At 41.5% G+C, this 24,907-nt stretch overlaps 1 protein-coding gene across 1 annotated transcript in view; it reads left to right on the forward strand.

Moving 5' to 3' along the window:
• SSBP4 (single stranded DNA binding protein 4) overlaps positions 1–24,907 on the forward strand; it is a 524,749-nt gene that overhangs the window by 468,052 nt on the left and 31,790 nt on the right. The window contains exon 6 of the mRNA XM_073546131.1: positions 22,964–23,047. Coding sequence (XP_073402232.1) covers positions 22,964–23,047 — 84 coding nt within the window. The remainder of the gene's footprint in view (positions 1–22,963; positions 23,048–24,907) is intronic.

Consider the following 24,907-nt stretch of genomic DNA (forward strand, 5'->3'; position numbering starts at 1 on the left):
ATCCGGGCTGGATGTAAGTACATCACTACAGCAGTTTTGCACCATCCCAGTGTTTGTGAGAAGTTGAGATGAAACTTTTTTTTTCTCATTTTCAACTTTGAAATCACAATTCTAAAATATGTTTAAAATCCTGGACACGCGGACAATGTGCGCTTATCCCTTCACTTTTACAAACCGATGTGCATGGTGCAAATGGCTCTGATTTCTGGTGCGAATGGTTAATAGGGTCGTTTGGCCATATAATATTGATAACCTCTCCTCGAGATTGGTGAGGTCTGACACCCCCAACGATCAGCTGTTATTAGCTCCTTGAATAGGAACTTGTTTGTTCACTTATATAGCACCATTATTTCCACACTACTTTACAGATATCATTATTGCTATCCCCATTGGGGCTCACAATATAAATTCCCTATCAGCATGTCTTTGGAGTGTGGGAGGAAACCGAAGAACCTCGAAGAAACCCACACATGGGGAGAAGATACAAACTCTTTGCAGATGTTGTCCTTGGTGGGATTTCAACTCAAGACCCCAGCGCTGCAAAGAACAGTGCCAGCCACTGAGCCACCATGTTGCCCTACACAATGAACCAAAAAGGTACACTTGCTGGGATAAATATGGACCCATAACTTTTCCCATACACACGGCATTTCCAGTCAACCTAAACCTGTAGAGATTGGAGCATTAGTATACAAGTATTTTGGACTGTTTCCTCTATATAGTATGAAAAGAACTGCTATACAATAAAAATTAGGCCTATCAGTGGTGTCCTCTGAACAAGGAGTTAAGGTAACCGGCATCAGTCAAGGCCAATTGGTGTGTGATCATACGTCGCTATTAATGTGCCGCAGTGGAGGCAGATGTGCTGTAAAATAGTAAAGGCGGCATCTGCTTCACCCGTCAGGACAAGGCTGTATTTATTAAAAAGAACCTGTGAGTAAAGCAATTAAAACCGGCCCTAATTCTGCTTTGCCAGCTATAAGGCTATGATTGTTGTGGTATTCCATTAGTTAACGGATCAGATTTCCTACAACACCGTTTAATTACTAGCAACAAATTAATCAGCATACACTGAGTAAATGTAGCGGAGACATTACTATTTCTCATTGTGACATCTTGTACTAATTGAGTGGGATTAGCACAGCCAATACCAAGGTGGAGCCATGCCAGTATACTATTGGCAGGGGATGTGCATTTGCAACTGGATAGGTGAGAATAGTAGAGGGGTGTCATTTAACATGCATTGATGTTTTACGAGCAATGTAGAGAAGGGGTTTCTGAAGTCAACGCAATACGATATGGTGAGGATATGTGCACTTTATATCCATAGCATGGTTCGGTCTATCAAATAATCAACGCACAATGATTTACAGTCCGTCGTGTCCTCTAACTCTTCAGGATGGGAGAACTGATGCAGAAAGTCTTCTATACCCTAAAATGTTATGGTGTCAGCAAAGTGTAATATACGCTATACAGGACGTCTTTTTTGATCCTTTATTATGTGTTACAAAACTATAAAGCCCTCAAACTACTTTAGGTCCTATTGGAGATTTCTGCCCCTGTAAGAGCATTACAGCTCATTTTGGAAATCATTAGTGGTCCACAAGCAATATAATATTCTTACATGTCTACAAAAACCTGTCGAAACAATTCATTTTTTTCGTGTACTTTCCGTTAGTCAGTATCCAGTTTGAATCTAGAAATGTGGCTTTGGCTTTAGAGTCAACATCCAAACCGCTCTTACCACGACCTTCCATACTGATGACCATTGTCCACCTTTTTCCAAGAACAGGAACATTTGTGCTGGTTTGATTTCTAGGGCAGCATCTAATCAGGACAGGTCTGCTGTGGGATTTTCAGAATCCGCTAAAATAAAATTACCGCTAATCTAAATTTATTTGTATAAATGCTACTAAGTTGCTGCAGATTTATCCCTGTGCATTCAATTCACATTACATCTTTTTTTTCACCAAAATCTTAGTAAAAATGTACGCCATGTGTGAACAGTAATTTCTGTATACCATCTATTATTTACCGTAATTAAATTCCATAGCGCTTTACAGATGTCATCACCATCACTGTCCCCATTGTGGCTCACAATCTATATTCCATATCGGTATATCTTTGGAGTGTGGGAGGAAACCAGAGAACCCGGAGGAAACCCACCAAACACAGGGAGAACGTACAAACTCCTTGTAGATATACCATGCGGTATATCAAATGTACGGTAATTATTGTTGTATCTTGTCAAAATTTGGTCTTCATGAGGAATATGATATGCAGTCAGAAAACCTATCATAGAGAGAAAGATTTCCAACCATCTGAGGCAGGAGACAATATAACTTGGCCAAGTGCCGCATCCCTGTAGTCACATACCAATGCTTGAGATGAGGCAGGGATTAATTGGGCTCAGGACATGCTTAGTCTAAGTAGAAGAACAGAGTGAAGACATGACCAGCCCTTTCAGCGACATAGAAAGTATGTGGAGAGCCGTTCTGGCTGATGAGGTTTTATGTCGCTGGCTTCCATATTTATATACCTATATCCAGTTATAAATACTACTTCATGGCTCAAGTATGTTAGAATGTATTTGGCTACCCAACCGAAACAGAAGTGTGCCTCAAGATGAAAGCTCATCCTAAATGGCGAGAATGGGGCTTCCCATCACGTTAATGTGTTGGCATTATTTGTCACATTTTGCTGCCAGAAAGATTCATGTTTGTGGTGTTTTGGCATATATGGCAGCACTGCTGTCCACACAGTAATTGCCTCTTGCATCGTGTTTGGATATATATATCTAGGTGCACTGAAGGACTTACTGTAGGACATAATGGACCACTAGTAGTAATGACTCCTAATGTAATCCAACTGGAGAATCTACAACATCACGTGTATACGGTATTGTAAGAGTATAAAGAAAATGAACAATGTAGCTGAGGTCAATCTGTCATCGGCTTGCCAGTGTCTATATATCTAATTACACACGTTACTTAATGGATTGAGTGTCCCGCGTAAATGCAATCACCAGCGCACAAACAGAGAATGAGCCAAGCTAGAAGCCTTTTTCTGCAGCTCTGGATATTGCTTTCATTTCACAGCCTGGCCATGTTCCTTCTGTTTCATCTGCTGGATTCATTACTGGCGTTCCTGGATTTCTTCACATGTTTAATTTTATTTTATTTCAGAATACAACTGGAAGGTCAGACAGGGCAAGCAGGTGGCTGATAGTCCACTGGGTGACGTCTTTCATAATTTAGCTGTGTGTCTGTTTTATTAATTGCAAGTTCACACAAATGTTATTCATTCCAATTCTGTAATCCCAGGAAAAGAATATTGAACCAGATCCATTGAATGTCTTTAAAGATAATCTCCACCTTGGTTAGGCTATGTTTCCTCGGTCCGGAGTCCTTCAGTATTTGCTGCGGATTGGACGCTGCGTATATCCGCAGCGTCCAGATGTTACAGCATAGTGGAGGGGATTTTATGAAATTCTGTCTCCACTATGCATGTACAGCCGCATCCGGCATCCTTGCGTAACCAGACATGCGGCACGTCTTTATAGACTGCAGCATGTCTATTTATCTTGCGGAGAAGCTCTGTCTCCGCAAGATAAATAACAGTCTATGAATAGGATGGGGTGATTCCGGATGTTTTCAATGAGCACATACAGAATCACCGTGTGTACAACAAGGGGCAGCGCTTTGGGCGGAGCGGGGTATCATCTGCATCCAAAGCGCAGAGATTCCTGACCGTGGAGACATAGCCTTAGGGGATTGCATAAATAACTTCACTAATATGTGACTCGGGGACTGATGGAAGTGAGGACAACCCTCTGTACAGCACTGCGGAAATGTTGGCACTATATAAGACTCAGGAACTAAATAACGCCACAAGTTAGTGCTGATCTCGGGCACATACTGTTGGCTGGCAGATCCACCTAATCACCATGGGCATTTTATCATTAAAAACACTTGTGATTAAGCAAATGGAGCCAGCCAGAGCTACCTGTCTTCAAATGAGCTACTCTTTTTTCTGGGTTCTGTACATGGACCTGAAGAAGCTCCTGTCGGCATCACAGTATTTTACAGCTTCAAGCTTCTCTTTCCAAACTTATGTTATTCTCTACTGTAAGAGCAGTCAGCTGTAGAACTCTCTACCACAAAATGTTGTGATAGTCGATTAACTAAAAGTGTAGTGTTTGGACGCTTTTCTTAAATAATTATTAGAAATTATGGATACTAGATTTTTCTGATGGGATGTTTATCTGGAGTCAGGATGGAATTTTTTTCTTTCATATGGGGAAATTAGAAAAATAGGCCGAACTCCATGGTTCTTTATTTTATTTCAGTTTTATAAACAATGAAACTGTGACCTGCTTTACTTGTATTAGTTATCTCCTTATTTTTCATTAGTATTTATATCTTTGGTTAACAATTTGATGATTCAAATGATTCTAAAGCCAAACTAGGTTTCCATTGAGTTGTAGTCTCAAGTTACAATGATCGACCTAAAATATATGAGTAACTTGACCGACTACTGCATTAGTGAATTTATTTTGTACTTTTTTTTCTATGGTGGGGTTTAGAGTAACGTGTTCTAAGTTGGTTTGGTTACAAGTTTAGCATCTCAGTCCTTTATATTATGGTTTCTGTATGTGCTAAAGTTTCATAACAAGCATTCCACAAGTGGCCATACTCACAGTAGACACATAAAATTATTAAATCAAGTTTTTCTTATTTTGAATAGGAAAGCCACAAGTAGTAACACCTTTTGGAAACTATGAGATGCCTCAGCACCATTAGTAGGCTTTTCTTGCAGTAAATGCCTTGTGGGAAGTTTTCATTAGGAATAGTAAGCATAGGTTCAAAGACCACATTGAAGTCCCATGTTCAATGCCCCAAAGTCCAATCGTTAATTGTGGAATATCAAGCCTCTTAGGTAAACCATTGCTCTGTAATTACCTTGTTTATTCCTCCTAATGGTCCAGATTCCATTCATCAATGCCTTCCCTCCTCCCTGATTGGCTCTTCTCTCCTCCCCTTACTATTCTCCTCATCCGTGTCTCAGGAGATCGCCAGGATTCCATTAGAAGCTATTTGACAGCTGTTATAGTGTAATACATCCGTCCAAAAATGACCTTTCGTAAAATATTTAACAGCCTAAGTGGTTACCTTACAAAATCTATCCTTTTAAATAGTACTGAATGGGTAGCTATATTTTGTTGGTATTCCATGCAGTATTAATTTATTAAGAGTCCTTAAATGGAAAACATTATTTGCTAGTCTGTTTATGTAAAATTATGTTCTGTTAACCCCTTTATTGAAGGGGGAAAATCAGTAAGGATGTGCTTTCAAGCATGTACTATAGTGCTTTCAGAAGTGCATTTAAAGGGGTTTTCTGGGACACTAACATTGATGACCGGAGCGCCATGCATCCCTTATTGTTATGGAAATTGGACTCCACTAATCAAACATTGGTAGCCTATCCATAGGGTATGCCACTAATATTTAAGTCCCAAAGAACCCTTTAAATATTTCTACTTTTCTTTTGCTGAGGTTTTGTATTGTTATTTAATAGATTTGTAGAGTGTTTTCACACTTGGTTTTACATGTGTTCAGGATGTGTCAATACTACACACACACGTAGTAAAAAACCCAATGGAGGGTCAAATGCAATTTGAACAGCGCTTTAAAAACGAGAAGCAATTTTAAAACTTATCAAGTACACACTTTTGTACAATTCCATAGAAAATTGTCTAAAACTTGAAGAGGCTGTCCGATCAAAAGATGTCAATGAGCTATCCGTTGCATAGGTCATCAATATCAGATCAGTGAGGATTATACACCTAGCACCCTCCCCGATCAGCTAAATGGTGCTGTGTCGGGTGTCGGACCCTCACTGATTTCATATTGATGACCTATCAGAGGGATAGGTCATCAATATCTGACCGGACAGCCCATTTAAGTCTGAGACAATCTTTTACACAATTGCACCATAGTTTATTCCTGATATTTGAAATACAAATCTTGTGACCAGACAATTCCTTCAAAGTGTTCCCTCACTTTCCTGTGTCTTTTCAGAATGAGCTGTCACGTGTGTACAAGAGGAATACCTCTACTTCTAGCCTTTAAATGGCTTGAATTCTGCATTTTTAGACGTTTTCTCCTGCACTCAAAGCATGGGCAGGTTCTCGTTGAGCTTTTCACCCTACCCTACCTTTGGGCTTTATAGGGGCGAGTGTAAGATTGTCAAAAGATGTGAATACAGTGGTTTTTCAGAATGAATGCTCAGATCAGGGAGACAAAAAGTGCTGAAAAGTAGAGAAAGAGATGTTTTTCTCCAAAAGATAGTAAACTACTCCTAGTTTAGTTACTAATTAGGAGACCAGGTTTGCAGTCCTTTTCCCTTCCCTAGACTAGGCTTTGAGACTGTGTCTGGTAGTACGCTAGAGAAGACCCTGACTAGATGAAATGGATTTAAAATTGTGACCTTCATTTTGCGAATCAGCAATACCCACTGAGAATACAGTTGTGTATGTGAATTTTCTTCCTTTCTGAGTCGTTACGATAAATTACTGCAATGTAACCATCTCTCTTTAATTACTACTGTATGTATGAGGTCTCTGGGAAAATAAGAGAAGGTAACATTCCCTAACGGATGTAGCTTACAGCTCCCAATCAGATATCATACCGAAATCGTAGGTTCACTCCAGAAGAGATTTCTTACACGGGCATTTAACATTCTCGTAGTCGCTTCTTACAGAAAGCAGGATTATGCTTAGTAGCAGTTGGCATCCTAATGGAATAGAAGTGTAAAAGACTTTTGAGACAACCTCTTTAAGACGGTCATATTGTATCTAGACTTGTTTGCCTCATCTGACTCTTGGTGTGTTCACTGCAGAATTCCTTCAGAATTATATAATAATGCGGAGAGAGATAAACCATATGGCTTGTAATTTGTGTTCTCGAAAATGCACGTGTAGAAGCTTCATTGCTTCATCAGTATATACAGTACAGGTCGTGCTCAAGCATTGGTGTGTGCCAAGTTAATCATGGGATTTTCTGACATATACATCTTCCATGATTATACACTTCTACTGTCCAGACATACATTTGGCCAGTAGACTTAGGTCTAACTTTGCTTCAACTGCATGTAAAACCAAAATCAACTATGCTTTTCAGCTGCAAAACAAATTTGCACAAAACATTTTCAACCTTTTTCCCATTTGCCACTTTTCTGAAAAAAGTGTACTTGGCATAGTGGAAGGGGGCTAGGTTCATGAGATGTGTTTTTAATCCTTAAAAAATCATGCAACCACTTGTAGAAAGCCATGCCTAAGACATGTTCCCTTTGACAGAACATGTATTTTCAGTTCTGGTTTAGGGACTGACTTTGTGACATTTTGGTATTTTAGACTTGTCTTGTTATAACCGACTGTATTTGTACACTCCATGCATAAAGACAAGCCTGGCTCCCTATTCTAGTCTATTTAGCCTAGAAAAGAAGCTAAGCTAAGAAATCAAAGATAGAATAAATGATTCTAGAGTGCTATTCATTATATTTTCCTCTGTGAAATAAACGTACAGTGTGGAAAATAAGTATTTGATACACTATCGATTTTGCAAGGTTCCCCACCTACAAAGAATAAAGAGGTCTGTAATTTTTATCGTAAGTACCCTTCAAATGTGAGAGACGGTATCTAAAAATAAAATCCAGAAAATCACATTGTATGATTTTTAAATACTTAAATTGCATTTTATTGCATAAAATACGTATTTGATCACCTACCAACCAGAAAGAAATCTGGCTTTTACAGACCTGTTTAATTTTTTTCTTTGACGCCCTCCTACTCTGCTCTCATTACCTGTATTAATTGCACCTGTTCGAACTCGTTACCTGTAGAAAAGACACCCACAATCACACTCCAACCTCTCCACCATGGCCAAGACCAAAGAGCTGTCTAAGGACACTAGGGACAAAACTGTAGACCTGCACAAGGGTATGATGGGCAACAGGACAATAGGCAAGCAGCTTGGTGAGAAAGTAACAACTGTTGGCACAATTATTAGAAAATGGAAGGAACACAAGATGACTGTCAATCTTCCTCAGTATGGGGCTCCATGCAAGATCTCACCTTATGGGGTAAGGATGATTCTGAGAAATGTCAGGAATCAGCCCACAACTACATGGGAGGACCCGGTCAGTGAACTGAAGTGAGCTGGAACTACTGTCTCAAACATTACCGTTGGTAACACACTACGCCATCATGGATTAAAATCTTGCAGGGCACACAAGGACCTCTTGATCATGCCAGCACATGTCCAGGCCCATTTGAAGTTCACCAATGATCATCTGAATGATCCAGATGAGGCATGGGAGAAGGTTATGTGGTCAGATGAGACCACAATAGAACTTTTTGGTATCAACTCTACTCGCCATGTTTGGAGGAAGAAGAAGGATGAGTACAACCCCAAGAAAACCATCCCAACCATGAAGCATGGTAGGGAAAACATCATACTTTGGCGGTGCTTTTCTGCAAAGGGGACAGGACGACTGCACCACATTTAAGGGATGCTGGATGGGGTGATGTATTGAGAGATTTTGGCCAATAACCTCCTTCCCTCAGTAAGAGCATTGAACATGGGACATGTCTGGGTCTTCCAGCATGACAATGACCTGAAACACACAGGTAGGGCATCTAAGCAGTAGATCCATAAGACACATTTCAAGGTCCTGTAGTGGCCTAGCCAGTCTCCTGAACCCAATAGAAAATCTTTGGAGAAATCTGAAACTCAATGTTGCCCAGCGACAGCCCAGAAACCTAAAAGTTCTGGGGAAGATCTGTATGGAGGAGTGGGCTAAAATCTCTGCTGCAGTGTGTGCAAACTTGGTCAAGAACTACAGGAAACGTCTGACCTCTGTATTTGCAAACAAAGGTTTCTGTACCAAATATTAAGTTCTGTTTCTCTATTGTATCAAATACTTATTTCTTGCAATAGAATGCAAATTAATTATGTAAAAATCATACAATGTGATTTTCTGAATTTTTTTAAGATTCTGTCTCTCATAGCTGAAGTGTATCGATGATACAAACTACAGACCTCTTAATTCCTTGTAGGTGGGAAAACTTGCAAAATCGGCAGTGTATCAAATACCTATTTTCCCCACTGTAGGTGCGTACCTGTTTCCTAAGCTAATAATAGCAGAGCACCCCTTAGTTGTTTGAAAGGTGCAGTGTTGTGAGTTCATTTTCCCCTTCACTACTGAGGCCCGAGGAACTCCCTCTTCTGGTAAAGAAAGGTAGTGAGCCTGATTATCAAACACCTGAGCCTAATGATGATGACTGGCTGAGTGGAGTTACTGACTGGATATAAGGCTGCCAACGCCCTTCTGCCCTGCGGGTGATTTCTCTGTGGGATCCTTGGAGACCAGTCTGAATTCCTGCTCTTCTAAAGCTAAGTTTTCTGCTCGGCTTTTTGCATTTGTGCTTTGACTTTGTTTTGCTTTGTTTTTCTGGATTTCTGCCATTCCCTGCTGGGGTGAGCTGAATTCCTTTAGCTCTGTCTTCTGAAAATACCTGAGTGCTGATTTAGTTGTTGAAGCCTAGCTGCTTCAGGGTCTTTTTCCATATCAGCTTGTTGGCTTATGTCTTTGATAGGGTTTTGGCAGATTGCAGACAGCAACCTTCCTTTCCTGTTCTGTTTAGTTAGCTTGGGCCCCATCGTTTGCTCAGCCTATCTTTCTATCTGTGTGAGTGTTTTTTCATCTTGCTTCACCGTCATTATATGTTGGGGGCTGACTTTTACTTTGGGGTCTGCTCTGGGGCAGTTTAGATTTCCTTTTCTGTCTTTAGGCTATTTAGCTCTCCGGCTGTGATCGAGGGGTCTAGGGCACCGTAGGAACCCCCCACGGCTACTGCTAGTTGTGTTGATAGGTTCAGGGGTCTGCAATCTGATAGTTGTCAACTTCTCTGGTTTTCTGGACGTAGCTTCTATTTTTGTGTCTGCCTCCTACGGTGACTCAATCATAACAGAATCACCCGCCATACCGCAGATCCTAGGGTACTCAATAGCCGGAAAGAATTTAAAAAAAAAAAAAAAAGGTGTGTATATTTTTTCCTCTATATCTGAGGCCGTAGGGGGAATTTTTTTTCTCTCAATGGAGATAAAGCAATTGTCTGATCGTGTGGAGCAGCTCGCTGCGGAAGTGCGGGGAATTTCCGCCTACCTTGCTCATTCACATGCTGCTGAACCAAAGATTCCTACACCTGATGTATTTTTTGGGGATCGGTCTAAATTTTTGAATTTCAAAAATAATTGTAAATTATTTTTTGCCTTGAAGCCTAACTCGTCAGGGAGCTCCGCGCAGCAGGTTAAAATTGTCATCTCTTTGCTGCGTGGCGATCCCCAGGATTGGGCGTTTTCTTTGAAACCAGATGATCCTATTCTGACTAATGTGAACGCATTTTTTCAGGCCTTGGGGTTGTTGTATGACGAACCTAATGCCATTGATCAGGCTGAAAAGACCCTGCTGGCATTGAACCAGGGTCGAGATTCTGCAGAATTGTACTGTCAAAAATTCCGAAAGTGGGCAGTACTTACTACCTGGAATGATAATGCCTTGGCTGCTCTCTTTCGGAAGGGGTTGTCAGAAGCCGTAAAAGATACTATGGTGGGATTTCCTGTTCCCTCTGGTCTTGACAATTCTGTGTCATTAGCCATTCAGGTTGATCGGCGTTTGCGCGAACGCAAAGCTGCACGAGAGGTGTTGCCACCTGTTGAACAAATGTCTGAACCTATGCAATGTGATAGAGTTTTGTCCAGAGAGCAGCGTCAGGAGTTCAGAAGGCGTAATAAGTTGTGTTTTTTCTGTGGAGATGCCTCGCATATTATTGCTGTCTGTCCTAAATGAGAGAAACGCTTTGCACACACGTTTTCTGTTGGTGGTGTTCAACTTTAGTTTCTTCTGGCTATTACGCTGATCTGCTCCCTGTCCATATTTTCCGCCAAGGCTTTTGTGGATTCGGGAGCAGCCCTAAACCTAATGGACTTGGATTTTGCTAAACGTTGTGGATTTCCGATGACACCTCTGCAGACGCCTATCCCTTTCAGGGGGATTGATGCTACTCCTTTGGCTAAAAATAAACCTCAGTTTTGGACCCAGGTGGTAATGCGGGTCGCCCCAGACCATCAAGAAAATTGCAGATTTTTGGTGTTGCATAATCTGCATGATACTATTGTTATGGGGTTTCCCTGGTTACAAATTCATAATCCAGTTTTGGATTGGAAATCTGTGTCTGTGGTGAGTTGGGGTTGTCGGTGTGCCTTTAGTGAGGCTCCGGTGTTTTTCACCTCTCCTCAGTCGCATGATGTTCCTGATTATTTGGCGGACTTTTATGATGTATTTAGTGAGAATGAGTCTGCGTCTCTGCCTCCTCATAGGAGTTATGACTGTGCAATTGAACTGAGCCCGGGGTGTAAATTTCCCAAGGGTCGGCTCTTCAATTTATCTGTACCCGAGCACGAGGCTATGCGATCCTATATTAAGGAGGCGTTGGAGAAGGGTCATATTAGACCATCCTCGTCACCCTTAGGTGCCGGTTTTTTTTTTTGTAGCCAAAAAGGATGGATCATTAAGACCTTGTATTGATTATAGTGCCCTCAACAAAATTACTGTTAAATATCAGTATCCGTTACCCCTGATTTCTGATCTATTCTCCAGAGTTAAAGGTGCTTGCTGGTTTACCAAGCTTGACCTCAGGGGGGCGTATAATCTTATTCGCATTAAGCATGGGGATGAATGGAAGACGGCGTTTAATACTCTGGAGGGACATTTTGAGTACCTGGTGATGCCTTTTGGGCTCACTAATGCCCCTTTTGTCTTCCAGTGCTTCATGAACGATATTTTCCGAGATTTTGTCGATAAATTTTTGATTATCTATCTGGATGATATTTTGATCTTCTCCAAGGATTGGGATTCTCATGTGGAACATATTCGGACTGTGTTCCGGATCTTGAGGGAGAATTCCCTGTATGTCAAAGGATCTAAATGCCTTTTTGGAGCACAGAGGATTTCTTTTTTGGGATTTATTTTGTCCCCGTCAACTATTGAAATGGACCCGGCCAAGGTACAGGCCATTTATGATTGGGTTCAGCCCACTTCTTTGAAAGCCCTCCAGAAGTTTTTGGGTTTTGCTAATTTTTATCGGAAATTTATAGCAAAATTTTCTAGTATTGCCAAGCCATTGACTGATTTGACTAAGAAGGGTGCTGATGTGTTAAATTGGTCTCTGGAGGCTGTTTCTTCCTTTCAGGAGCTGAAGCGAAGATTCACCTCCGCCCCGGTTTTACGGCAACCTGATGTCTCACTTCCGTTCCAGGTAGAGGTGGATGCTTCTGAGATTGGTGCAGGAGCTGTTTTGTCCCAAAAGGATCCTGTAACATATAAAATGAATCCCTGTGCTTTCTTTTCCCGAAAGTTCTCTCCATCTGAACGTAACTATGATGTGGGGAATCGGGAACTGTTGGCCATGAAATGGGCATTTGAGGAGTGGAGACATTGGTTGGAGGGAGCTAAGCATCAAGTCGTGGTCCTCACTGACCACAAGAATTGGATTTACCTAGAGTCGGCTAAGCGCTTGAACCCTAGACAGGCTAGGTGGGCCTTGTTTTTTACACGTTTTGATTTTGTGGTTTTTCTTCCTGGAACTAAGAATGTCAAGGCAGACGCCCTCTCTAGGAGCTTCTTTGCTGATTCTCCTGTGGTGACCAAGCCTGCTACCATCTTAGGTGAAGGGGTAGTTCTTTCTGCCATCTCGCCCAATTTGAGACGTGCTCTGGAAGAGTTCCAGGAGGACAAACCTGAGCGTTGTCCCAGTGGAAAGTTGTATGTTCCTGACCAGTGGAAGAAGAGAGTGATGTCTGAGGTTCATTGCTCTGCTTTGGCTGGTCATTCAGGTATTTTTGGTACTAGAGATCTGGTGAGTCGGTCTTTTTGGTGGCCCTCCTTGTCTCGTGATGTCAGGAATTTTGTGCAGTCCTGTGGGACGTGCTCCTGGTCTAAATCGTGTTCTCGCTCTAGTGGGTTGTTGATGCCTTTGCCTGTCCCCAAGAGGCCATGGACCCATATTTCAATGGATTTCATCTCTGATATGCCTGTCTCTCAAAGGATGACTGTTATTTGGGTGATTTGTGATAGGTTCTCTAAGATGGTTCATCTTGTACCACTCCCTAAGTTGCCGTCTTCCTCTGAGTCGGTGCCCCTGTTTTTGCAACAGGTGGTTCGCTTGCACGGGATTCCTGAGAACATTGTATCTGACAGAGGAGTTCAGTTTGTGTCTAGATTTTGGAGAACTTTCTGTTCCAAGCTGGGAATTCAGTTGTCCTTCTCCTCTGCTTTTCACCCTCAGACCAATGGGCAGACAGAGAGAACAAACCAGACCTTGGAGTCGTATTTGAGATGTTTTATTTCCGCTGATCAGGATGATTGGGTTTCATTTTTGCCCTTGGCCGAATTTGCTTTAAATAATAGAGCTAGTTCTGCCACTTTGATGTCACCTTTTTTTTGTAACTTTGGGTTTCATCCTCGATTTTCTTCAGGGCAGGTGGAGCCCTCTGCCTGCCCAGGTGTTGACACTGTGGTGGAGAGAATGCACCAGATCTGGGTCCAAGTGGTGGATAAGTTATCTCTCTCCCAGGAAAAGGCCCAGCGGTTTTCCAACCGACATAGGACCATTGGTCCCCAGTTTAAGGTTGGTGATATGGTGTGGTTATCATCAAAAAATATTGCTATGAAGGTGGCTTCTCCTAAGTTTAAGCCTAGATTTATTGGACTTTACAAGATTTTGGAGATTATTAATCCAGTCTCTTTTCGTTTGGCTCTTCCTGTCACATTTAAAATCCATAATGTGTTCCATAAATCTTTGTTGAAAAGGTTTGTTGAACCTGTTGTTCCGGGGGTGGCACCTCCAGACCCTGTATTGGTTGAAGGTAACATGGAATATGAGGTAGAGAAAGTACTGGATTCCCGTCTGGCTAGACGGAGACTCCAGTATTTGGTTAAGTGGAAGGGTTATGGTCAGGAGGATAATTCCTGGGTATCTGCCTCTGATATTCATGCCAAAAGATTGGTGCGTGCCTTTCATCGGGCTCACCCTGATCGCCCTGGTGGCGTGGTTGAGGGTTCGGTGACCCCTCCTCAAGGGGGAGGTACTGTTGTGAGTTAATTTTCCCCTTCACTACTGAGGCCCGAGGAACTCCCTCTTCTGGTAAAGAAAGGTAGTGAGCCTGATTATCAAACACCTGAGCCTAATGATGATGACTGGCTGAGTGGAGTTACTGACTGGATATAAGGCTGCCAACGCCCTTCTGCCCTGCGGGTGATTTCTCTGTGGGATCCTTGGAGACCAGTCTGAATTCCTGCTCTTCTAAAGCTAAGTTTTCTGCTCGGCTTTTTGAATTTGTGCTTTGACTTTGTTTTGCTTTGTTTTTCTGGATTTCTGCCATTCCCTGCTGGGGTGGGCTGAATTCCTTTAGCTCTGTCTTCTGAAAATACCTGAGTGCTGATTTAGTTTTTGAAGCCTAGCTGCTTCAGGGTCTTTTTCCATATCAGCTTGTTGGCTTATGTCTTTGATAGGGTTTTGGCAGATTGCAGACAGCAACCTTCCTTTCCTGTTCTGTTTAGTTAGCTTGTGCCCCATCGTTTGCTCAGCCTATCTTTCTATCTGTGTGAGTGTTTTTTCATCTTGCTTCACCGTCATTATATGTTGGGGGCTGTCTTTTACTTTGGGGTCTGCTCTGGGGCAGTTTAGATTTCCTTTTCTGTCTTTAGGCTATTTAGCTCTCCGGCTGTGATCGAGGGGTCTAGGGCACCGTAGGAACCCCCCACGGCTACTGCTAGTTGTGTTGATAGGTTCAGGGGTCTGCAATCTGATAGTTGCCAACTTCTCTGGTTTTCTGGACGTAGCTTCTATTTTTGTGTCTGCCTCCTACGGTGACTCAATCATAACAGTGCAGCTTGGGAGGCAATCGCCATAGAAATGATTATATGCTGCATTGTCCTTCCTACGGTTGCAGCCATAGCTGACTAATTCTTTACTTATTTTAAAGCTCTACTACCCATGTGTGCAACCAGCAGCCCAGAGCTTTCGTTGTTCCTATCTGGCCTGTGCAACATCCAGCCCTTTGGCAGTTCCTGTCCAGCCTGCGGTACCCCCATCATTTGATGCAAATGTGGTGCAGAATGTCACCGCAATCCCCTTTTCTGGCTATTCAATTTCAATATTATCTGCATCCTCAGGATGCAGATATTGTTGAACACAGTGATGAAACAGGGAACCTGAGTTTAAGAGCAAAAGACGCAATGATTTCCCTAGATCTCACCTGCGGCGTAGGGTATTAGTCCACATGATGCACACAGTGGAGCAGTACAGCGGTGGAACAAGGCAAGGAAGGTAATACTTATTTTTTTTATTGTGGGTGCCATCATACTGTTTGAGGGAGCTTTGGAGGACATCATACTATGTGGAGGTCATCATACCATGAGATTTTTATTTCAGCATGGACCTCCACTACATATGGTGAGGCCACAGTGGAAAACGTTTGATTACCTATGTCTCTTACCCCCATGTGTAGAGCATTGCCATAGCTTACCTATATGATTATTTCATAGCAATAAATGAAAGACCCTTTTTTATCCTAATCCTAAAGGAATTCATGTTTTGTACAAACTGATAAGGCCAGGTTTCCATGCTGCAGTAGCTGCATGTCATTGAAAGCGTGCCAGCATGTGGAGCCCAGTAGCTGCATGATTGTGTGGTCATTACTTTTAAAAATGCTGGGTGGTTGGCCACCCATACGGGTGAGGTTTAAGCAGCATGGGGCTTTGACAATGGGAAACAAAGGTGCTCATGGGTCCTTCTTCTAAAATATTTTCTCATTATTTGTTACAAATCTGAAGCCTGTGACAGAAAAGAGCATGCACGCATTAGGCGAGCACAGAGAATGGCAATGGCTATCAAATCCTGAGATCAATGTTGGTTCTTTGAGTTTTGCTGTGTACTCAGTTGTATGACTGTCATTGTCTCTCTGGCTGGAAATGTAGCTCCTGTGGAGGCTCTCCGGCGGTGGCAGCGCACGCCTCTACAATGAACATTGACACAGACATGCTGCGTCCCATCTGCAACTGTTGCTATAATTAACTGGGCACACCTGACTAAGCCTGCAGTAGGGTTTTAGGAAACAAGCCACTGTTTCTGTGAAATGCAAGTGAAGCGATGGCTCTCCTACCAACGGGTGGAAGATTTTGTGCAGAAAAACAGTTTTGAAATGTAATTAATTATTTAATGCCTTCAAAAGAAATGTTCCAATCATCAAAGCCTCTTCGAAACGTCAGATAGCCAGAAAGCTCCATTATATCAGGGTCAGAAACAAACAGCAGAAGGTCCCTGTGCAATAACCATGTATGGCCCCTCCAACATCTCACAATGAACACTCCTATGTTCCACCTCGGTAAGAATATGTTCACACAATGGTTTTTCTATTCCTGTGAGAAATGGACCAATGAGTATGTTACTTCATATAAGGGTTTTTTTCCACAAGGACAAACTGGAAGAAAATCAAACCAAGCACTTGTCTTTTAGTTATATGTCAATCGGTGCTCAAAATAAAATGGATAACATACATACACTATCCGTACGGCATGCGTTCTTATTGGATCCAATAGAATTATTGACATAGGAAACTGTATTTGGTCATGCATCATGTTTTAAATATTGATGTCCTAAAGATCCCATATGAATGACAATGCACATCAAAAATCGTTAGTTTTTTCTGGATGAAAAACGCAAAATTTTTTTCATGTGCCTGTGTGAACTCAGTCGATTTGTAAGCAGTGAAAATGATTAGCGCAATCTTTTACATGGATTCTAAATGTACCCTCGTATGACGACCTATGGGGCTGTTCACATGTCCATGGTTTTTTTTGCCTACCATAGTAGTTTGTGCAAAATCGCAGAAACGTGTGATATTGATCTGAGGGTGGGAATTGTTTTTTTTTTGCAAACAAGAAAAACTGATGAAACTCGGATGATGTTCTCATCAAAATCCGATAAAACTTGAGATTTCCACTGTGGGGTTCATGCCTTGCAAGCATAGGGTGAAAAACATTCCAAATCTGTGTGTAAAATATGAGGATTTTATCACAAATTCTGCTACAAATATATTTTAATCACTTTTGCTGCTCATCTTATGTTCCATGTAAATGTAAGACATGACCCCCCAACATATTGGGCCCCCTTTTCACAGGCTTCACAAATGATATGTTCAACATTATTTATGTGAAATGTGGAGTTAAGGCAAACTGCACATGGAATTCATGCACTTAGCCGAACAACATGTCAGGAAAATCTCCCGCAATTTGGTCCAATTCACTAGACAGAGGCCCAAAGTGTGTTTTTTTTTGTTTCCCATCTGCCGGGTGGTATATATTGTATACTCTATTTTTTTGCAATCTGCCTTTATGGTGGACAAATGCCGTGGCAAGGTCATCTGAAGCCACTGATCTAGATGGGTTCGGCCAATACTATAATGTCTGTGGCAGCCCCTGCCAGCTGATGATTAAGCTGCCGTTACACTAAGCAACGCACCAGCGATCCCGACAACGATATGACCCGGTAAGGATCGCTGGTACGTCGCTAAATGATCGCTAGTAAGCTGCCAAACAGACAGATCTACTCAACGCCGCAGCAACGATCCGGAGATCCATATAACGACCTCGGCGGTGGTTGGGACCTTGTCACACAGCAGCTATTCTGACGACTCACGCCTGCTTCCCTGAGTTCTGAGTCGCCAACGAGGTAACTCGTTGCCGTCAAATGCTGTGATGCATGCTGGCCAACGGGACACCAACGATCAAAAAATGGCCCAGGACATTCGAGCACGATTAGCGACATCGCAGCGGGGGGCCCGGTCCCTGCTATGTGTCACACGTAGCGAGATCGCTGGCGAAGTCGCTGTTGCGTCACAAAATCTGCGATCGCTAATGATCTCGCTATGTGAGACGGGGCTTTTAGGTTGATTGGGCATGTCAGATTTCAGACTGCCGATTGCTTTGTTCTTCCAGAGATAAGCCACCCACAGAAATGTCTGTAGATGGCTTTCTCATAGAGAAGGCCAGAGCACTTGGATGAATGAGTTCTCCTGTGTATGAGAGAGACAGTCGGCCAAACAATCATCTGACCATTAGGCCAATAGCCTTCTAATGTGTATGGTCGGCTTAAATCCGCAAAGTATTCTATTCTGTCCACCACAATCACTACTTCATCTCCAGCATTGAAGACCTTCAGAATATTTCCATATCTTTATCAATGAAATTAGCTGCTCTTTTATTATAATACTGCTTTCTTCAACCAGTGCAGATCCAAAAACTGGTACATTGTACTGGTTTAGTGGCTTTTTTCGCCATAGGCTTTGAGTATAGTGAGTCTTGACCTCTGATTTACATTCAATATACAATCAGCAAATGAAAAATATGGCATCTCTGTGATATATATATCACCCTTATTTATCTGTTTTACTGTTTTTATTAATTCTGTTCATTTTATTGTGGAAAACACCCCCTGTTCCCATCTGTAAACTATTCATAGCTCTTCATTTTCTTTTTCCATTTAGTACTATGAGTGTCTAAATCTGATTGTGGGTCTCATTACCACTGCCTGTCATCGTAATTAAAAAGTCACAATATAATCTATTAGGCCGGGATCACACATGCGAGAAATACGGCCGAGTCTCGCATGTTAATACCGGGCACTGCTGCTGACTCTCGGGAGCGGAGCGTGCGGCTCCATGTAGTGCTATGCGGCCAGACGCTCCAATCCGAGTTCCGGCGGCAGTGCCCGGTATTAACATGCGAGACTCGGCCATGTTTCTCGCATGTGTGATCCCGGCCTTAAGAAACTGATCAGCTTGTTTCTGGTTTCCAAGAAGAATGATATAGCCGCACAATGCGAAAAATGTAGCTGATTGACCTAGGGAACATAGACATATTCTATAGCTATTGTGCACTTTTTACTTGTATAGCGTTCATCTTGCGCGAAAGGTGGATCTTTGCCTTTATAACACTGACATCTTACATCTTATCACTGCCTAGTTTTACTCCTTTTCTGCAGCTGTAATTTTTACATTTCCCAGTTATTATATGTCATGGTGTGATTATAGCTCTTCCTAGGCGGTATAAGGGAGGACGGGCTATAATGAAGGGACTGGACCTTGGTCCGCCACTCTGGCTTGTACACCTGGCTAAATCATGGCATGTTTTATTTGATGGTGTATTATAGACAGAAAAGAAAGGAAGAAGCAGAACTAAATCTCAACAAACTTGTTGCTGTCAGAATTGTGGAAGTAAGATTTTTTTTCCAGCGCTGTCCTACAGAAAAGAGAAGTGCTGCAGTGCCATCTATTGCTGCATACCCAGCTAGTGCATATAGATGGCCAGTGTGACTATGCCAAACATTTATCTCCTTAGCTGGATAGAAAATGATTTTATTAATTGCTTCATTTATCCCCCTTCTTTTTGCCTAAATGCGATTGGCGGGGCTGGTACCTAGCGGGATTGGACTCAAAGACTCAAACCAGCGACTGCCATATGTCTCTTATTAGCCCTGGACGATAATTGCAAGGCAGCAGGAAGAAGCATTATTAAATATCAAAGCCAATGCTTTTATGGTAACCCCTTATGTACCAGATGTAAAATGCCTACACCTCAGGCAATAAATAGTTTTAAAAGCCGCAAGATGTCAGATGAGAACACTCAGTTGCATTGAAATTCTTCTAGCGGAGTGACTGGGCTGGGCAGTAGTAGAGATTTCTTCTCAGGATCCTGCTGATTATTTAGGGTGAAGTCCTCTGGAAACTTAACTCCAGGTGACCGGGAAGCAGTCAGCCATGCAGCATAACATTGGCTACTTTTTTTTTCTAAACTTTTGCAAACAATATACCATAGAAAATGCATTGCACTTGAGCAATTCTATTAAAAAGGTTTTCCGGTCTATAAAAGTGATCAGCTTCCCTTTGGATCAGTGATTATTTAAAGAGCAGTGTGCCTGCCAGAATGGAGGACTTTGTTCCCAATCCTCCTACGGATGCACAAACCTGGCCAGGCAAAAGTTAATGGAGCCACTAATCTTTGATGCACCCGGCCACTCACAACTCCATTGAACTCCTCCAGTCCTGGCCAGGGAAGGACCAGGGGCCTGTCCAGCGGTATGTAAGCAACAAGATTGGTGCTTCAAAATGGGAAATAAAGAAAATGGACTGCAGTGATATTTCATGTACTTTGTATCACATAATGGGGATTTGCAATGTAGAGTTTGTCATAGAAGTGCGATTTACTAATAACATAAAAAATTGATTTGTAGATGAAATTTCAACTGTACAGAAGTGGTGTTCTGCCCCACAATCTCCATGATGTGCTGCTCCTCATATGTTGATTGACAGTGCTCGCTTACCCAGCGTACGTGCTGCCTAAACTGAGTCCCTGGATCTGTGCATGCGCACTGACACTGCAGGAATTGCAGGCAGCTCTTTCATCTCTCTCTCCTGTCCGTAACTACTGCTTGCTCCAATGATACCAATATATGCAGCGAGCCTGTGCTGCAAACAGGAGAGAAGGATAAGATTGTGCACACACTGACTTTATGTACGTACGTTTGCTGTGATCCTGCAGTGTCAGTGCGCACGCACCGTGCCAAAGTTTAATTTCAGGCAGTTCTCGATCTGGGTGAGTGCTGTCAATCAACATAAGAGGTGGTGCGTGACATAATAATTGAGTTGCAGAATGGTGCACTGGGCCATTGTCCATGCCAAGGGTGCACAGAGGCTTCTTCCTTTGCATACAACTCCTTTGCTGAAAAACCAAGCAAGCAAAAACTATACTACAGGGATTCATTTTATAGAGGCTAAATCCGCGATATAATTGTATAAGTAGTTTTAATCAAGTTATGAGAGTGACAAACTCCCTTTAATTAATTAATTAATTTACTATTATTATATTTGTGCATAAAAGGCAATGATTTCTGATATCCCTCACCTTTTATTCACACGGCATAACTTAAAATAATCTACCATTTTCCAAAACTGCAGAAAAATACAGTGGCCTGTCAATCACCCATGGTAGGCAAAGGTTAGGACAAACTAATACAGGATGCTATTCTGTGTATCAGCAATGCATTCCCTTTTCGGTCACGTACAGCGCCTTATTATATCGCTCTGTAAATTTTTAGAATGCTGAAAAACAATCCAACTGCATTTCCCTGCTTCACACATAAGTGAGTAATGGGCTGGTAGAGGCTCTCCGTGAGTGGGAGGATGGAGACAGAGAAGGTGTTTGTGGTAGGGTTAGATGGATACCTGTTCTTCCAGCTGCTGAATGGTTAGTACAGTTATGGTGACACTATTTCGCGTCACAATCAGATGTGTAAGTAATGTGCAAAGCATATGGCCTCCATTAATGAGTATAAGCCTTGCTGAGCGTAGGGTCTAAGGTGACACCTCAGACTTCCAATGTTAGAGAAAAATCATTAATTCACATCCTCAGCCAAGCCCAGGCTTATGACATCTCCTTGCACTAGCGCTTTTCATTGCTTCTAGACATTTTACGTTATGTGATTGATTTAGATGGGAATGATCATGTACCTGGCATGGACAACATAAAGCCAGGATATCTTTAAACAAGACTCCTCAGATATTTTAAGGGTGACTTTTCCCAAGAAGATGCACCTTTTATCAGCTCTCCAGAACTTCCTGCTCTTCTGCCCAGTTTGTCACTTGTTGGAAGAGCAGTTTTTCGTCCAGAGCTGCTCTTCTTCCTGCAATTAGAAACAGCTTGATTTCTAAAGACTTCAGACCTTACCATTCTACAACTAATGTATGTCGTAGTTTTCGAGTAACCTGACAAGACATAGCGTGTGGTGGTATCTACAATGTGTTCTCGTAGAGAAGTGAAATGTTAGATTGTGCATGTAGCCATTATTACACTTGCTCCAGAAAGCTACAAGCTGTTTCTCGCTCACATTAATGTCCCAAATATTTTGGGCTCAGAATTATATAACTTATGTAATGCTTTTTTTTTCTTTTCCTTATGAAGCCAGAATTAAATGCACGTCTTTGGGGCTCGTTCTGATGAGTGTATAAAGCAAATACCATATAGATGGAAAAAATGGACATCTGGATGACACGCAGATGCCATACGGTTGCAAATCCTCTGTTTTTTCTGGATGAAAATCGAACGATTTTTCATATGCTTGTCTGAACCCGACCTTAAAGTAAAGTGGAAGATGAAAAAATTACCAATTATCAGAAAGCCCACATTTGGAAGTACTATACCCCAAACAAGTAGTGTTAGGACAGGACCCAACCAAGGAAGGTTGATTTTTGCACAGTAACACCAAATCATTCAATGGGAAGAGGTGTTAGTTGCCTATGACAATGTCCTATCATAATCTATGTTGTACTTTTTTCTTAAAGGTGTGTTCACTACATACATATAACCTATTGATGGAATAGGTATAAATGTATGATCGCTGTGGGTCCAACAGTTGGGAATCTCACTGATCCTGAGAACTAGGGTCTTATAGTCCCCTGTGTGAATAAAAGGTAGTTCATATGCATGATCACTCAGTATCAGTGGGGGTGTCAGTGATCAGACCCCAAGTGATTTAAAACATATTAGTGGATAGATGATAAATGTTTTTAGTGGGAAACACTCTTTAATAGAATTTTCCTTATTAATCCTTGGCAGCTCAGTCCTTTTATGCTTGCTTTGCATTACAGTACAGAACTTCTTTACAGGGTATACAACTGCTATCTCTTTATGAACGAGATATACTGCATGTTTTTTTCACTGTTTGTGTGTCCTGTATTATTCTAAACATGTAATGATCATGAGCATATTTGTTTGTGTCTTATAGGGTCCTCCCGGTTCTCAGCCATCACCTCATGCACAACCACCTCCGCACAACCCCAATAACCCAATGATAGGTCCACATAGTCAGGTAATGGCAAGCAAGGTCAAACTTTTCATTCCAAGGCTTTTAGCTTATAGAAGTGAGGGCTATTTATAATAACTTGGGCAATTATGGGTGGGCATGCCTAAAGAATGACGTTCTCAACAGCAATAACTGGAACATTATGACTTTATCTAGCTGTGGTCACAAAGCAATCAATCTCCTCCCTCCATCTTCATGGTAGCTATGAGCATATTTTTAATTACACGTCTTTCCCAACTGAGTTGATCTCAATTACTTTAATACTGAAAGGGACAAAGTTGCAAGTTTTATTTTTGCCTGGTGGAAGCACATTATTTCCAGTAAGCTTGGCAGGGCAGTGTTAAGTTGTTCAAATTCTGAAAGGCAACCGTCCTTAGTCGTAAGCCAGACATACAATAATATCTTATAATGTTTACTTTTTATGGTTGGTGGTCAAAAAATATGAATAATGATGGGCACATGTCTAGTTGGTAACTCCCCCAAACGAAGTGTGATGAAAAAAAAAATCACATTATGATTACATCCAGACTTGGTCATTTTCCTTGTTAGGTGCATATTTATCAGTAGTATGTGATTTTTTAAAGTAGTTCATGATTTTTGATAAATTTTCTGCATCTTTATACTGTATAGTCTGTATTTACCCTACTTATTAGTTGTTTTTATTGGTCAGAAATTTGTACACATTTGGCTACATCTCAGTGAAGACATGCCTCTTATCGGGCAAAGGGCAGAATATGTCTAAAAAAACATAATAAATATGATGGAAGGCATGAAAAACTTTTTTTTTACACAAATTGAATTTTCTATAACTCCATTCATATACAGTGAGTGAAATAAGTATTGAACAAGTCACCAATTTTCTCAGTAAAAAGATTTCTGAATGTGCTCTTGACATGAACCTTACCAAATATCAGTGACAACTCATTCAATCCACTCAGGCAAAGAAATCAAACCATAGATGTCCATAATTTAAATTATGTGTAATATGAGAAATGAAGCAGGGAAAAAGTATTGAACATGAAGAAAGAGAGGTGCAAAATATCATGGAAAGTCATGAGACCAGGTGCCTCATAACCAAGGTGCCACAAAAGAAAAATCTGATGATGGGTAAAACCAATGATCTGTCTCAAGACCTTTGCGACCTTAATGTTGCAAAATGTACTGATGGCATTGGTTACAGAAAAATTTCTAGACTGCTGAAAATTCCAGGGAACACTATTGGGGCCATAATCAGGAAGTGAAAATAAAATGATTTCACCGTAAACCAGCCACTACCAGGTGATCCGCACAAGATTTCAGACAAAGGAGTGAAAAGAATTGCACCAGAACCATCTTTATAAAAATCATCTTCCATTTACCAGGATGTTGAAGATGAAACGAAGGTAGACATTTCAGCAAGACAATGATCCTGAACACACAGGCAAAGAAACTCTCAAATGTTTTCAGAGAAAGAAAATAGAGCTGTAAGAATGGCCCAACCAATCACCTGACCTGAATCCAATAGAAAATTTATGGAAGTTCATAGAAGGAGCCCACAGAAACTTCAGTATTTGAAGACTGTGTAGAAGATTGGACCAAAATCACACCTGAGCAATGCATGTGACTTGTTTTTCAATACAGGAGGCGTCTTGAAGCTGTCATCACCAACAAAGGCTTTTGTACGAAGTGTTAATTACGGTACATTTCAGTAAGCATGTTCAATACTTTTTCCCCGGTGTCATTTCTCATTATTATACATAACTTAATTTCTGGATATCTCCGGTTTGATTTCTTTGCCTGTGTGGATTAGATGGGTTGTTACAGACATATGGTGAGAATTTTATGTTAATAGCACCTTTAGAAATATAGTTACTTAGAAAATAGGTG

This window comes from Dendrobates tinctorius, unplaced genomic scaffold (genome assembly GCF_039654945.1).
Source record: "Dendrobates tinctorius isolate UK_male_01 unplaced genomic scaffold, ASM3965494v1 ptg000011l, whole genome shotgun sequence".
Lineage (NCBI taxonomy): Eukaryota > Metazoa > Chordata > Amphibia > Anura > Dendrobatidae > Dendrobates > Dendrobates tinctorius.